Consider the following 14,717-nt stretch of genomic DNA (forward strand, 5'->3'; position numbering starts at 1 on the left):
AAATAGGTGTGTTCACTGGGGCTCTTTCTTCCCTCTCTGTTGTGTAAATGGCTGGCATTAGACGAAAATGGCTGCAATTAAGAGTGAGTTAAACCTCTCTGGCTGAATGTTGCTCTCAAGCTGAGAGGTATTTGCAAGATCCAAATAACCACACAGATCCGGATTCCCACTCCCCTCTCCTTGGTCTAGTCTGCACTGCAGAAATAATGCAGTTTGACACCGCTTGAACTGCCATGGCTCACTGCTATGGGAACTTCGGAAGCTTACAACGAGTATATTGTCATTTCGGTTGACCAATAAAGGCATCACTGATGGATTTGTGTTTGAATGGGGTTTGAAGCTTGTTGTAGCACCAGAGCTCTCTGACAGGGAAGGATAAACATCTCAACTAACTACCAGTCCCAGAAATCCATAGCACCGAGTCATGCCATGGTGTCAAACTGTATTATTTCCACTCTGCAGATGCAGCCCTTGTCTCCCCAAAGAAATCGGCTTCCAAGTTAACCCGCCTCCCTCCTTGTGGCCATGTTTAGACCTCTTTTCTTCAGGTCCATCCATCCTGGGGAACTTCAGCGCAAAGCCAATGGAAAAGTGTTTTGGCCGGCGGCTTTCTGAGGAGCTGTCCAGGGTTCTGAATTTATTGGCAGTTATGCCTACAGCACCTTGCCTCGCTCCTTCAAATGGTTTGGTGGTGGTGGTTGTTGTTGTTGTTTTGTGCCTTCAAGTCACCTTTCCAGCTTATGACGACCCTGAGGTGAACCTATCATGAGCTTTTCTTGGCAAGATTTGTTCAGACGAGGTTAGCCATTGCCTTCCTCTGAGGCTGAGAGCATGTGACTTTCCCAAGGACAGTAGATATACCATTCTATTGACATGGAAGCCACCAGTTGTCAGTTAATTGTATTGCCTCTCTGCAGTAGGGCCTCTTGCTTATTAGACCTTCTTTCCAGACTTTCCAGGGACATGGAATTGAACTTGGGACTATTGGAAGCTTGTAGTCCGGCAAGCTCTGATCTTCCTTACAGGTGCAAAGGCATGGGTGAACCGGTATATTGGTATATTGATAGACTGGGACTGGAGACACTTGGGTTCAAACCCCACCTTAATCATGAAGGTCACTGGGTGACCTTGGGGCAGTCCACCATCTCTCAAGCTGGCCTATCTCACTAGGTTGTTTCGACTCTAAAAATGAGCAAAAACGGGCTTGTACTTCCTCTTTCCCAAGCCAAGATACAAATGCAACCAACCCTTTCAAGGCGAATTCATCAAGCGGACTATAGACTAGCATCATAATAAAGTTCTTAGCCTTAAAAAATGTCACAGGAGTCTTTGCTCTCTCTTGATCGTTTCCCATTTATGGCGACCCTAAGCAGAACCTATCCTGGGGTTTTCTTGGCAAGTGTCTTCAGAGGAGGGTTTGCCATGGCCTTCCCCTGAGGCTGAGAGAGTGTGACTTGGCCAAGGTCACCCAGTGGGTTTCTATGTCTGAGCTGGTAATCGAACCCTGGTCTGCAGAGTCATAGTCCAACACAAACCACTGCACCATGCTTGATGTATATCTATATCCCGCCAAGTGACGGATCCCTTCAAGAAAAATAGTCTTCTTAATTCTAATTTCTCCTTAGTAGAGTGGGGGCAAAATTAATTTTCCCTGTGATTCCTTTTGCAAACCTTGTAATCTGGATGATAATCTGTTATCAACCAGCAGAACATTTACTTGCTGGTTGATGAGTGATGGCTGGTGTGTGGACTCTGGTAGGTCTGGGAGGACCTTGTTGTGTTCCTTCAAGTCGTTTTCGATTTATGGGTGTTTCTTTTTGGGTGTTGTCATTCGCAGAGGAATCTTCCCCACGTCACAAATAGTAGTTTCAGCCAGTATGGCTGCATCCATAGTGCAGAAATAATCCGGTTTGACACCGTTTTAACGGTCATGGCTCCATGCGATGGAATTCTGGGAAGTGTATGGGGGTGTCTTTATTTTTGTTTTTGTGAAAGGGCTACAGCAGGGTACAGCACCAGATTCACCTAATACCTAACATCGGTTAAAAACACCTAAACCAGTTAAAACACATAACATTAATTTAAAAAACAAACAAACATATAAGACCAATAGCTATTAAAACAATCAGTCCATAGTGTGACATTTATACTTTAAATTCATAATTTAAGAATCATTTAAAATAAGCCTGCTGGAAGGGACTGGTCTTTAATGCTGTTTTAAACTCAGACTGCCGATGCATTTCTCCAGTCTCTTTCAGCAGGTCATTCCAGAGTTTAGGGGCGGCGGAATCAAGAGTCCTCTAGCTGACCGTGGCCGACCTGCAGTGGCAAATCTCCTCTCAGTAAAATCCTGCTCAAGGCAACCCTGTAGTAGGATGACCAGACACTGGAGCAACTTGCACGATACAACAACAAAGAAGTATGACAGGCAAGCCCTTGAGAGACGCCTGCTATTTTAAATACATTCCCCTTCGGGAATGAGTGTGGGTCCTCTCTCTCTCTGTATGTGTATGTGTGTGTGTAGAACTAGTGGGAGATTGTTTGGCACACAAAATAATCCCGACACCAGAGTTTGGGGAAAAGGAATAGAGGATATACAGATCCTGATGATCCTGATGATCCTGATGGCAGAGTTGTGATGACTTGTCTTAGTGTCGGTTTAGCGTGGACGTCTTGTGGCCTGCCTTGTTTCCTATTCTTAATCAGTATTACAAGGGATCTTGTAGGACCTTTGAGAGTAACTGAAGCAAAAGCTGGCAGCATAGGAGCTTTCCCTAGAGATTTGATACTATTTCCTCAGATACCTAGAAGGCTGGAGAGGAGAGTCCAAAGACAGACCTATCTCTCTGGCTTCTTTCCATTCCACCCCATTAGGGCGACCAGATCTCCTAACTGCAAAGGAGGACGTGGCATCACAAAATGTAGGACATTCCAGAAAAAAAATTGCATGAGGTGATCAAACCAAAGCTAGAAACGTTCTTAGAAATGTGAATCCATGCTTCTTAGTCCTGCTCAACATGGAGGACATTCTCCCTGGACAGAAGATTGAAATGGAGGACGCGTCCTGGAACAGGAGGATGTCTCTGGCCACCCTGTGCATCTGAGGAAGTAGGCTCGGTTGCAGGAAAGCTCCTGCTACCACAAGCTTCTGGTGCTACAAGATCCCTTTGCATATCCTGATGTCCCATTGCTTTCGCTCTTGGGCCACAACATAGTACAGCTCCCAGACTTCCATAGAAGGGAGCCATGGCAGTTAAAGTGGTGTGAAACCGGATGATTGCTGCAGTGTGGAGAAGAGAAGGAGGGGCGCTAGGACCTTCTCCTTCCCTGCCTGGCGTGCAAGGAGGCTTGCCAATGCATCCTGAGCCTTCAAGGCTCCGAGGAGCTAATTAACAGGTAGACCGGGGACCCCCTCTAGGGATGGCATTGGGGAGGGGGGCTCTGAAGCTCTGAACTCCATAGAAACGGAGCCTCCAGACCCTTTGGGTCTCCTGCCAAAGAGGCGCCTCCGTTCCCTCCTTTGCCGGCTTCTCCATTCATCGCCGCCGCTTTGAATCGAAGAGACAAGAGTCTCTCTCTTTGTGCTTTTCTCCCCCCTTTTTACAGAGAGGATCGTTAAGAATAAAGTGCTCAACTCGGCGCCAGTGGTTCTTTCAGGGAACCCTCCTGGAATAACCAGGGTTGATAATTAATAATAATAGTAATAATAATAATTTAAAAACGTGTGGACTGACTATCCGGATTAGTCGGTGTCAGGATTTTAAAAAAAGAAGGGAAGGAAGCAGGAATACTAATACTAACAGAACAAATAATAATAATAATAATAATAATAATAATGCATTAATGAAATATTTGTTGTTGCTGTTGCTGTTGTTATTCTGCCTCCCCATAATGCGCTTTCAAATACAAACCACCATTATAAAAACACATAAATTCACAGTTCAAAGAAATACTATGAAAGCCTTAAAGTACACGCATAAGAGCACATCTACCAATAAAGCTGTACGAAATGCGCCCAGGAAGAGCCCCTATGCCTAGAAAACTGGCCGAAATCCTTTCCCACTTTCCCAGTTGTTTTTTAATTCATTAGAGATGTTAGTAAGATGCCTGCAACAAAGAAACAACAAAATGCAGCATCTTACAAAGGAAAGGAACACGAATGTCGATTCTCACATACACAGAGAGAGAAAGTTCAGGGCTATTTTCCTCGGGGAAATACATACAAATCGCAGGCGAATGTTATTATTATACGAACCATAAAACCAACCCGACTCCAGCAACAACATCATCTCAAAAAATCACCACCAGCCCCAACCCCAGGGAGAGATGCTTGGTTTCATCCATACAATGCTATACCCGACCGAAACAATGAGATCATTAGCTTGATCACTTGCAAAATCGGGGTTTCCAGCGGAAAGAGTTAAGAGGAACCATTCCAGTCAAAGCCAATTTTTTGGTTGTAGGTTGTAGGTTGTCGTTGTTATTGTTTTAATTCATCCGAGATCAGAACACCTTTCCCCAATGAATTAAACGGAAAGGAATGGATTTAAATTGCAGGTTTTCTATTTTGGTTGTGAAGCGCCTCGGGTGCTCTATGGGGAAAGACGGGAGAGGAACTGAGAGTAAAAAATTCTCTGATTCTCTTATTCATTTGAAACACGGAGCTAAAGGCGTCGGATTAGGACACTGGGAGACCAGGGTTCGAATCCCAGTTTGGCCAGGGAAACCCACTGGGTGACCTTGGGCAAGTCACACTCTCTCAGCCTCATAAGACGGTCATGGCAAAGCCTCCTCTGAAGACACTTGCCAAGAAAAGCCCATGAGAGGTTTGCCTTAGGGTCGCCGTAAATCGGAAACAACTTGAAAGCACACAACAACAACAACCTGAAGAAGGGGTCACCTTCTATAGGCTTTCAACGGGACCTGAGTATATTTGCAAGGGACCGTCTTGCCTGCGCTTGAAAAGGGATGCAACACACCAGCTCCAGCTGCATCTGCAACCTATTCATTGCACAAAACCGGCCATTGCTACCAAAGGCCAGAGAGCTCTGCTTAGTTTTGCTGCTTGCAATTCCTATGCAGCAAAAGAGCAGCTCCAGGGAGTGGGGAAACCAAGTGCATTTCTACAAAGACAAGAATCGTCTCAACCCGCCTTCATTTCCAAGGCGAATCTTCTTTCTGTCAGCCTCCTAGAAAGAAGGTATTATGGCCTGGACTCATACCCCCGACTTTCCTGCCCATGAACCCATTTTGATCCGTTAAAGAACGGTGCGAGATTCTGTTCAGGGTCATCCCAAGACATGGAGCTGCCCGAGGCAAAGAAATATGGCCCCAATCGGGCTCTCAAATGAACTTTTCCTCTATGCTTTATATCACCCCTGAAGACAGCAGAATAGCTAGAGGAGGGACGTCGCATCTACACCACACTACACTACAGATATAGTGCAGTTCGACATCACTTTAACTGCCTCCATCCGACAGAACCCTAGGATTTGTCCTTTGGCCAGGCACCAGCACCAAACTACCAACCCCAGGATGCCATAGGCTGGAGCTACGTCACCTAAAGTGCTATCAAATGGCATTATTTCTACCGTGTCAATCAGACCTGCACAGTTTGGCAGTAGCTAGGGGCCGAGATTCAGCAGCCATCCTACAGAATAGGTTTTTTTGGGGGGGCTATGTGGCCATGTTCTAGATGAGTTTATTCCTGACGTTTCGCCGGCATCTGTGCCTGGCACTTTCTCTTCTAGAACATGGCCACAAAACTATGGATGCCGGCCATGAAAGCCTTCGACTTCCAGAATCCTGGGATTTGTCCTCTTGTGAGGCAGCAGGCAGCAAGCAACCCTCTTTGGCCGAGAAGGCCCGAGACCTTGTAAAACTACAAATCCCAGGGTGGCACACACAGGCTGGAGCTACAGCACTTAAAATCGGCATCAAAAACTGCATTATTTCTACAGTGGCGATGCACCCATACCCCCCTCCCTGCTCCTTCCTGGCATCTCTGAGCATGCTGACACTGATGGTTCCCAAAGGATCTCGGCTGATTCTAGGTACCTCCTGGGATCAGGCGATCTGGCAAGGGATGCTGTGGTGTTCTCTTGTTCCCCTTAGAAACGCCACATCCTCACCCAGGGCTCCTCGGGGCTCTGCGGAGGAAGGGCCCTGGGCCCCTTACCTGTTGGCCGCCAGGCGGGAGGAAATGTAGCCCCCCGGGATCTGGGTGATGATGTAGCCCCAGAAGAAAGAGCCATGGATCATGCCGACCGTCTCCGGATCCCAGTTGAACTTCGCTTTCTTTCCCGCAGAGAGAAGGGCAGAGAAACAAGGACAGAAAAAGAAAGTGGCTTGTCATAAAAAAAAGAGCAAGGCTGGATCTTTATATTCCTACAAGAACACCAACTCCAACCTATAGTCACTCCATCGATGAACACGTTTTCAATTTACCTTGCTGAATCCCATGAGGATGATGAGGATGCTTACTGTAGTATTTCCATTATTGTTACTGTTGTTGCATCTGTGTTTGTGCCTGTCGTTTTGTGGCTTTGTAGGGAAAGTGCAGGCAACCAGTTAAGGACTCTGTGATCTAGGCTGCATCCTCCCTGCAGAAATAATCCAGTTTGACACCACTTTAACTGCCATGGCTCCACCGTTGTGGAATTCTGGGAAATGTAGTCTGATGCGGAGTCAGAGTTCTCCGACAGAGAAGGCTCAATGGCTTGCAAAAACTACAAACCTCGGAATCCCATAGCACCCAGCCATGGCAGCTAAAGTGGTGTGGAACTGGATTGTTTCTGCAGTGAAATATTACAGTTTGACACCACAGTCCTACCGAATCCTGGGATCTGTAGTTTTGTGAGGCACCAGCACTCTTTGGCAGAGAAGGCTATAAAGACCTTGTAAAACTCCAAGACCCAGGATTCCATAGGATGGAACTAGTGCACTTAAAACTGTATTTCTGCAGTGTAAATACACCCCTAGGGAACCCTGGGATTTCCAGTTTAGGGAGGAATGCCTAGAATTCGCAGCCAGAAAGCTCAGGTGGTTCACCAAACTCCCAGAATGGAGCCATGGCAGTTAAAGCGGAATCAAACTGCTGTAACACTCCAATGTTGTTTAGGTGTGTATATAGACACACTTACTCATTTTGTTACTGTTACAACTACATTTACATTTACAAGGATCTTCCAGGATTTGATGCGTTTGGAAGAGGGATATAGTTATGTCAGGCCTTATTATTCCATTTACTGGCCCAAACTCATCAAATTTGGAGGACAATAGCAACCATCTCTGTGTGCCTTCACATTGTGTGTGCATACACAAACACCACCTCAGTTGAAGAATCGTTACCATTTTAGCTGCTACTGGAATCTGTAGTTTGGAGCAGCCCCAGAACTCTCTGGCTGGGAACTCTCCAAGCATCCTTCTCTCTAAACTACAAATCCCAGGAGTCTATAGAATGAAGGCAGCTACAGCAGTCATGTCATCTCCCTAGCCTTGGTTTGGGCCAAAAACAATTTTCCAGAGCCTCCAGATCCATTTCACGTTGTCTTCCGAGGCAGAAAGGAAGTTTTTGCCCCTTGTTTGTTTTATTGCCCCTTGGAAAGAATGGCTGTCTTTTCTCTCCCAGGAGAAGAACCGATCTGAGAACTGTTTCATAGTTCTCTATGGACATTAGACTCGAGTCATCTTAAACATCCCACGTTCGTGCCTGAAGCTGTGCAGTTCGAGGATGTATATTTACGTGTCCTTTACTCCCATCTTAGTAGTCATTTACGTGGCTTTCCACTTCATGGTGCAGTTGTTTGAGTGTTGGACTAGGACTCTGGAGGCCAGGGTTCGAATCCCTACTTGGAAATGAAAACCCACTGAGTGGCTTCATGCAAGTCACACTCTCTCAGCCTCAGAGGAAGGGCAGTGGCAAACCCCCTTTGACCAAACCTCCCCAAGAAAAGGCATGATGGTTTTAGGGTCGCCAGAAGTCAGAAATGACTTGGAGACACACTACAACAGCCCTTGACCACCACCACTACCCCCCCCCCCCTTTTGCTCTTTGAGGGTAGACACAGAATCCATTTGAGATCAACATTTTATTCAATCTGGCTTCAAATCAAATCACTGGGTCTATTGCATGGAGGGTGGGATTTGAGTCCCGTTCATTGAAAACAGGGGCCCTGGGACTGTTTTTAAGGTGACACTTGCAAGGGATGGCAAATGTGGCTTAGTCCTAAGTAAGAATGCATAGGATGGATTTCAGGCACTGTTTATTGCTCCTGGGAGGGAATGTGGGTCAAGGACAACCACTGTCTTACTATTTGCTAGTGCTGCATTCTTTAGGATACTTATGGGCAACTCCCGAGGAAGATTCAATTCCACAGGGCTGCATCCACACTGCATTAATAAACCTAGTTTAACCCCTCTTTAACTGCCATGGCTCAATAGTCTGGAATTTTTGGTGTTATCATTCGTTGTGGCACCAGAGCTCTCTGACAGAGAAGGCTAAAAGTCCCACCAAACGACACTTCCCAGAATTCCCTAGCACTGAGCCAGGGCACTTAAAGTTGTGTCAAACTGGATTGTGTCTGCAGTGCAGATGCAGTTTTGGTAGTCTAATTTTGACAGATTATTTTCGTGTTGGATTCAGCCCTTTGGTAGTCTTGGGAGGGATCTGTTCCTCCTCCTCATTCCGGGGTCCAGGATTGTAAATACAGCTCAAGTGAAGTTGCTGAAGGTCTTGGGGTGTGTAGCTGGGGGTAGTGTTACATCTTGAGTGACCTGGGTTAAATTCGGTCTCAGCCATTCCTCCCCATTCAGATCTCAGCTCAGTCTTTATCTCTGAACTTGTTTCTCCCATTTACCCGAACCCACCTCATTAATCTGTTGTAAAAAAAAAATAACGGGGTGAGGGTGAGGGTTACAGGTCGCCCTGAATTCCTTGGAAGAAAAAAAAGTTTGTTTGTTTTAAAGCAATGTGCAAAGATGCTCGAAGCAACATCGGATGTGAACAGGAAAAGATCGAAAGGGAAAAAATGGGGAATGAGTAGGAGAAGCTGAAAGTCTTGCGAAAGAAAGGAGGGTATAGGGGGAAAAGAAACGGTAGAGCAAATGGTGGTGATGATTGGAGCAATAGTAGTTTTGATAGATGAGGATGATTGTGATGATGATGATGGTCATCATCATCATCATCACCTACCAAAACTACTATTACTTCCAACATCACCACCACCATTTGCTCTATCATCTCTTTTGTTTCTCCCTTCTTCCAGCTTCTCCTCCATCATCATCATCATCATCATCATCATCATCATCATCATCATCATCATCATCATCATCATCATCATCATCCTGGTAATGTTATTTCTCTCTCGACTTGTTTTCCCTTTTGCTCTGCTTCAAGTTAAGGGTCTGACCTCCCCTTCTCCAGGATGGAGGGGATGAGTCAATCCCAGGCAGAGGGAGTCTTCTCTCAAAATGGATGCCTGAAGGACGTTTGGAAGTCACTGTGATGTGAAGGGAAGAGGAGGAGGAGGAGGAGAGGGCGCCCCCTGCTGCCTGCCCAGGGCTCCGGCTCACCTCCATGATGACCTTCCCTCCTCGGTGGATGGTGCTGTTGTTGACCATGTCCACGATGGCCACGCCGAGGTTGCAGCGGATCCCGAAGGAGATGCAGAAGCCCAGGCCACTCATGATGGCGATGATGTACCTCCGCGGGAGGCCGAAGCAGGTGCAGTCGCAGAGGGGCGCCTTCTTCTCGGGGACCTCCAAGGGCTTCCCATCCTCCGTCAGCTCGATGTTGTCTCCGCTCTTCTGCTTCTTCTCCAGGACCCTGTTCGAGGAAAGAGCTCAGTCAAGGGAGGCCCAAAAAAGAAGGATCCCGGGAGGTTACTCTAGTTCCCTAACAGTCCTGCCTGAATCCGCACTGCAGAAATAGTCCGGGTTGAGCCCAATTTCACTGCCATGGCTGAATGCTATGGAATTCTCCTCTTCCCAGAATTCCATAGCATTGAGCCATGGCAGTGAAAGTGGGCTCAACACGGATTATTTCTGCAGCGTGGCTGCTGTCCTTGTATTTTTCAAGACAGTTCAGAACACCTCTTAGACCTCATAGGAACCTCTGGGCATGTACAGAAAGCATTTTCTCACCAGACGCAAATGTGTTTTATGGCATGCTTTGAGACCCATCTCACACAAACACAGAGACATCTTGAAAATGAAGAGAGTGTCGCAAGCGGAGGAAGGAAATGTCACTCCGTTTTATTTTATTTTATTTCGTTCCTCCTGGGGACATTGAAAGGCAAGAGGCGCTTTTGAAGACTGCAGAGGCGCCATATTGGCGAGCTCCAAGGAGAATAGATGTCAGGTCGTTTCATATATATATATATATATAAAATAAAGCAACCGTTGTCTTTGGGAAACGTTTGAATTTGAAGTGGTTAATTATAGGGCAGTCCCTTGACTGAAGTGGAGAAAACAGTGGGCAAACTCCTTGAGAAGGGAGAAATCATCTGTTTGCAAAGATGAGGGTTTGGTTGGGTGTTTTTTTCCTGAGCTCAAAATGGCTGTCTCTACTTCCTTTCGCAGCCAAGTCAAACCAGTCCTGCACTTCAGCTACATCACGATCTGCAAACATATATTTTCCAAACACACTGAAAGCGGGATGTTTCCAAAGGTCCCGAGGAATGCTAACAACTCAACCTCTCCTCAATTATTTGGAAATAAACCCGTTGAGTTCTATGGCGTTTCTTCCTCTTAGGTTTTTGTGCTGAGGCTGGGAAGCTAAATGGACTTCTTTCGTTCTGGTTGAATGATTAATACTTAGACCAAGGCTCCACTAATTTCCCTGTGAGATGGGAAACATACAGGCATTTTAAACCGATAAAATCCCATTTTTAAAGCCTTGTTTGACTAATAAAACCCAATTTTTAAAAGCCTTGTTTGACTAATAATAATATAGGGGTTGACACCGGTTGTTCAGTCCTATTTATTTGATACAGTAACGACAAAATACACCACTCCTTCTTTCATTCATTCGTGTGATGTCTGTCAGTTGTGTTCCCCTCTCCAAATGTCACAAGTCTTTCCACCAGAGGAATATCCTTTTCAGCAACAAAGGCCTGGAAATGTAATCCAAATGTTCCTCAGTTTGACATTTGATGTCTACATTTGCAGAGTACGGACTCTCAATCTAAGGTGAAATGCAGGCGATTTCAATCCCATATATATATATATATATATATATATATATATTCATTTAGGATTGAGGTCGCCTGCTTTGCTTCCTGAATGCCATTCATTACCGCCTGGGACTTTCAGATAAATCTTGTGCCAATTGATAACGAACAGAGCCACCTAATTCGCACATTCCTTTACTAACTGATTTGGGGAATCCAGTTTTCTTTCCACTTGAAGCAACCGATGAAAATAATTGCTCAAGGAATTCTGCCCTTGACTCCAAAAGCAAACCAGAACACCAAGCGACCAATTTCAATCTCATCCACGTAATATCAAAGGCAATAGATACGATTTCCTGAGATACGGGGGAAAAAAACCCTCTCCCAACACTCACTCCTCCTTAACGAAAGAAAGAAAGCAAAGAAAGAGATGCTGGACAATAAAAAGCTCAGTGTGGTGCAGAATTAAGGGGAGAAAATTAAGAGTCCTCTTTTTCCTTTGAAACTCCGAAACTGGAGGGGAATTAAACCTTAAAATCTGATATATCAATGCAACGTCTGTTTCGAAAATAAAACACAGCTGATACCATTCTTTGGTCGAAGGCAAACTGGAAAATTATTCAGAAAGGAAACAGTGAAATCCAGTGTAAAACACATTCACATTTCCCCCTTCTCACCCTATTTCCCTTTTCTCCCTCCCCATCCCCATCCATTTGCGTGGTAAATATGTGGAAGGGATTCTTTTTTTTGGGGGGGGGGGAGAAGGTGAGATAGGGGAATTAGACCCATTGTAAGAGAAATCTTTGCATGTTTTTTGGATTAAAATGGAACAAAACCCTCACTGACGGGTCCTTAAAATGAGGCTGGAACCACCTAATGCTAAGCGCTACCACAAAATTTAGGACATTTTAAGGCAGATTTGTTTCTTAAAACCCCAAAGGTGACCTTTCTGTGCCGGTATTAACCTGCCATTCTGGCTGAGAACGAGAGAAAGTTGTTGTTGTTACGAAACTATGTTGAAATGGTGTTGTGGCAACCTTATGTTGTCCTGTTGCGGTGTCAGGAGCTGGACTGCCAAGGGCAAGCGGCTCTTTCATTCAGTGGAAAGACTGCAGTGTTTTCACGTCCGACCAAGTGAACCTAGCGCTATTTGATTTAGACCTTCTTTCCCTTTCCCTTTTGCAAGGCATCTTTGCACTGGGCTAAAACTGAGCTTTCAACAGGAGGAGACGTTTCCCTTAATAATCCTTCCATGTGGTCTCCCTTCTGGGTTGTGTTCCAGATGATCAATTATTTATGCAGCTCCTTGTTTTTCCTTCGTCTGAAGGGCGAGTACACAAGGGAATGGGGACTCCGGGGTGAAAACCGTGCTTCTGGGGAGAGGTCTTTTAAAAGACATACATTGAAAAATTGAAATGAAATTTAAAAATCTGCCCTCTTTTTTTCCTTCTTAAATGCGAGCAAGGACTGTCTATGTTGCTCTGAATCTGCAGCTACAGGTCCGCAGAAATGAAGGCAAGAATAGCTTAACACTGATGTCATATTTTAGAGGTGTTCTAAGGGCATATTTGCAGGCGTTACAAACGCGTTTAGGAGAAGGGGATGGATGGATGGATGGATGGATGGATGGATGGATGGATGGATGGATGGATGGATAGATAGACAGATAGATAGATAGGAAAGCCAGAAAGACAGATTTAGTGAAATAGCCCTGCTATTTTAGTACTGTCCTGTTAAAATCATAGTCTTGGTTATCCCAATTTGCAACATCCAAAGGCCTTCAAAGAAACCCACCCATACCTTTAAGCCAACTGTTTAGCTAAAATCCCTGCATGAAATGGTCGTCTTAGGAGAAGGGCAACCATGTCTGACTCTTGACTCTCCATTGAAGAGTTCTCCAAAGCCAAGCGAGGTTCCTTACCTGTAGAGTTGCCCAAGCGATTTCCCTGCGAAATTTTTCAGCCCCTCCTTGCCAGGGGTCAGAACCTTTTGTTTCACGGACTCCATCCCTGGCGAGATTTGGACTGGCCTTCGCTGGGTTGACTGGTGCGCCCTTACAAACGGCGAGGGCGGCTCATGTCGGCGGCGTCATGTCCAACTTTTCTCCTCAAAATGGCTGTTGGTGTGTGCATCTAGACGGAGGGTGTGTGTGTGTGTGTGTTTGTGTCTGTGTGTTAGCCTGCGTGCGTGCGTATGTGTGTGAGTGTGAGTGAGATACAGAGGGGGGAGTGTGCAGGGGAGGAGAGAGAGGGACTCTCTGGACGTGTGTCTGTGTGCAGACCTGACTGTGGTCGAGGAGGAGAAAAACAGCCAGGAGCAGAGGCGGGGAGCGAGTGTCTTCAGGGCTTTCTTAACGGACCAGAAGTCCTGCGCTCAACTGCAAGGTTTCCCCGGAGGCGCAGGGTCTTCCAGCAAAAAGTGCCAGGTCATTGGAACAAAAGGCACAAGAGCCTGGATTGAAAGCCCAGCGGGATCCTGGTTGGGGTTGATCTTTCTCCTACGTGTAGGAGGTGCGTGGAGGGCAGAAAGTTGTCAGAGGCAGGAGGTTTCGAAAAACAAAACAGGCGGCATGCAAACCTTTCTCAGCCCCCAGCCCCCTCACTCCGATTTAGGCGAATCCCTGCTACTTGGTTGGTGCCATCGACTCTGGAAAAGAAGGAGAGTGTGTGACAGCTTTTCTGTATTGCACATTTATCCCACTACGGAATGAATGAATGAATAAATGAATGAATGAATAAAGTAGGGTTGGGTTGGGGTTTGGCCTCTTCTGCCCAATGCTCTTTCCCACTGGCGCCTTCTGGGGACCCTTCAGCACCACGGACAGCAGCTCAAACCGCCCGGGCGCTCCTGTCTCTTTTCAGCACCAGGGAGAGCTCCCCTCCCATCACAAGCAAGTCAATGGAAGGTGGGTGCCATGGAAACCAAAGAGGAGCCGAGGCAAGGTCTGCAGCTCCAGGTTTTCCAGGGAGCAGCCTCCTTCTCCTCCAAGAAATGGGGGCTTACCAGAGGCTGACAATTTACTTTTGTATCCCCATGCCTGGCTCCCATTCCCCCTTCTTCTGACGCATAGGCTGACCCAGTTGCGCAGTGCAAGCGCCCAGGCGCACTTCCACAGAGTTTGCTGCAGTCTAGCGAAAGGAAAGGTTCCTGCCAAGGGAAACTACACCTATAAAGCAATTAAATGGGGGCATGCAGGGAAGCAAAGCAGCCATTCATCTGCTTGTTATGAAAACTATAAAATGGATGGGCCTATAGTTCAAGGTTGCATAATTTCTGTCTCTTAAAAAAAATCAAATTGAAAATAGGACTATTTGTTTTCCATAAGGTCACCATATTACATGGCCAATGTTATAAGGAAGCGAGCAGAATGAATACTGCTAATGGAAACGAGTCCCACCTCTTCCATCTGAAGGACAAATGTGGGGGGGGGGGGATGGAAGAGGCCTCAGAAGGAAGGGTTCAGAAATCTTGTTAGGTCTGCTCAATGTTGGAAGTAGCCCATAGATACTTATTCGGTATTGACTAACTCTACAGCAGTAATTGGTG

General features: G+C 46.1%; 1 protein-coding gene across 1 annotated transcript in view; it reads right to left on the reverse strand.

Moving 5' to 3' along the window:
- SLC17A6 (solute carrier family 17 member 6) overlaps nt 1–13,951 on the reverse strand; it is a 76,010-nt gene extending 62,059 nt beyond the window's left edge. The window contains exons 1-3 of the mRNA XM_089521348.1: nt 13,093–13,951; nt 9,574–9,826; nt 6,179–6,297 (exon numbers count right to left, since the gene is read on the reverse strand). Of these exons, the coding sequence (XP_089377474.1) occupies nt 6,179–6,297; nt 9,574–9,826; nt 13,093–13,178 (458 nt within the window). The 5' untranslated portion in view covers nt 13,179–13,951. The remainder of the gene's footprint in view (nt 1–6,178; nt 6,298–9,573; nt 9,827–13,092) is intronic.
- Nucleotides 13,952–14,717: the final 766 nt, after the last annotated feature.

Source organism: Sceloporus occidentalis, unplaced genomic scaffold (assembly GCF_023333645.1).
Source record: "Sceloporus occidentalis isolate IW3139 unplaced genomic scaffold, rSceOcc1.0.p SCAF_4, whole genome shotgun sequence".
In the NCBI taxonomy this organism is placed as follows: Eukaryota; Metazoa; Chordata; class Lepidosauria; order Squamata; family Phrynosomatidae; genus Sceloporus; species Sceloporus occidentalis.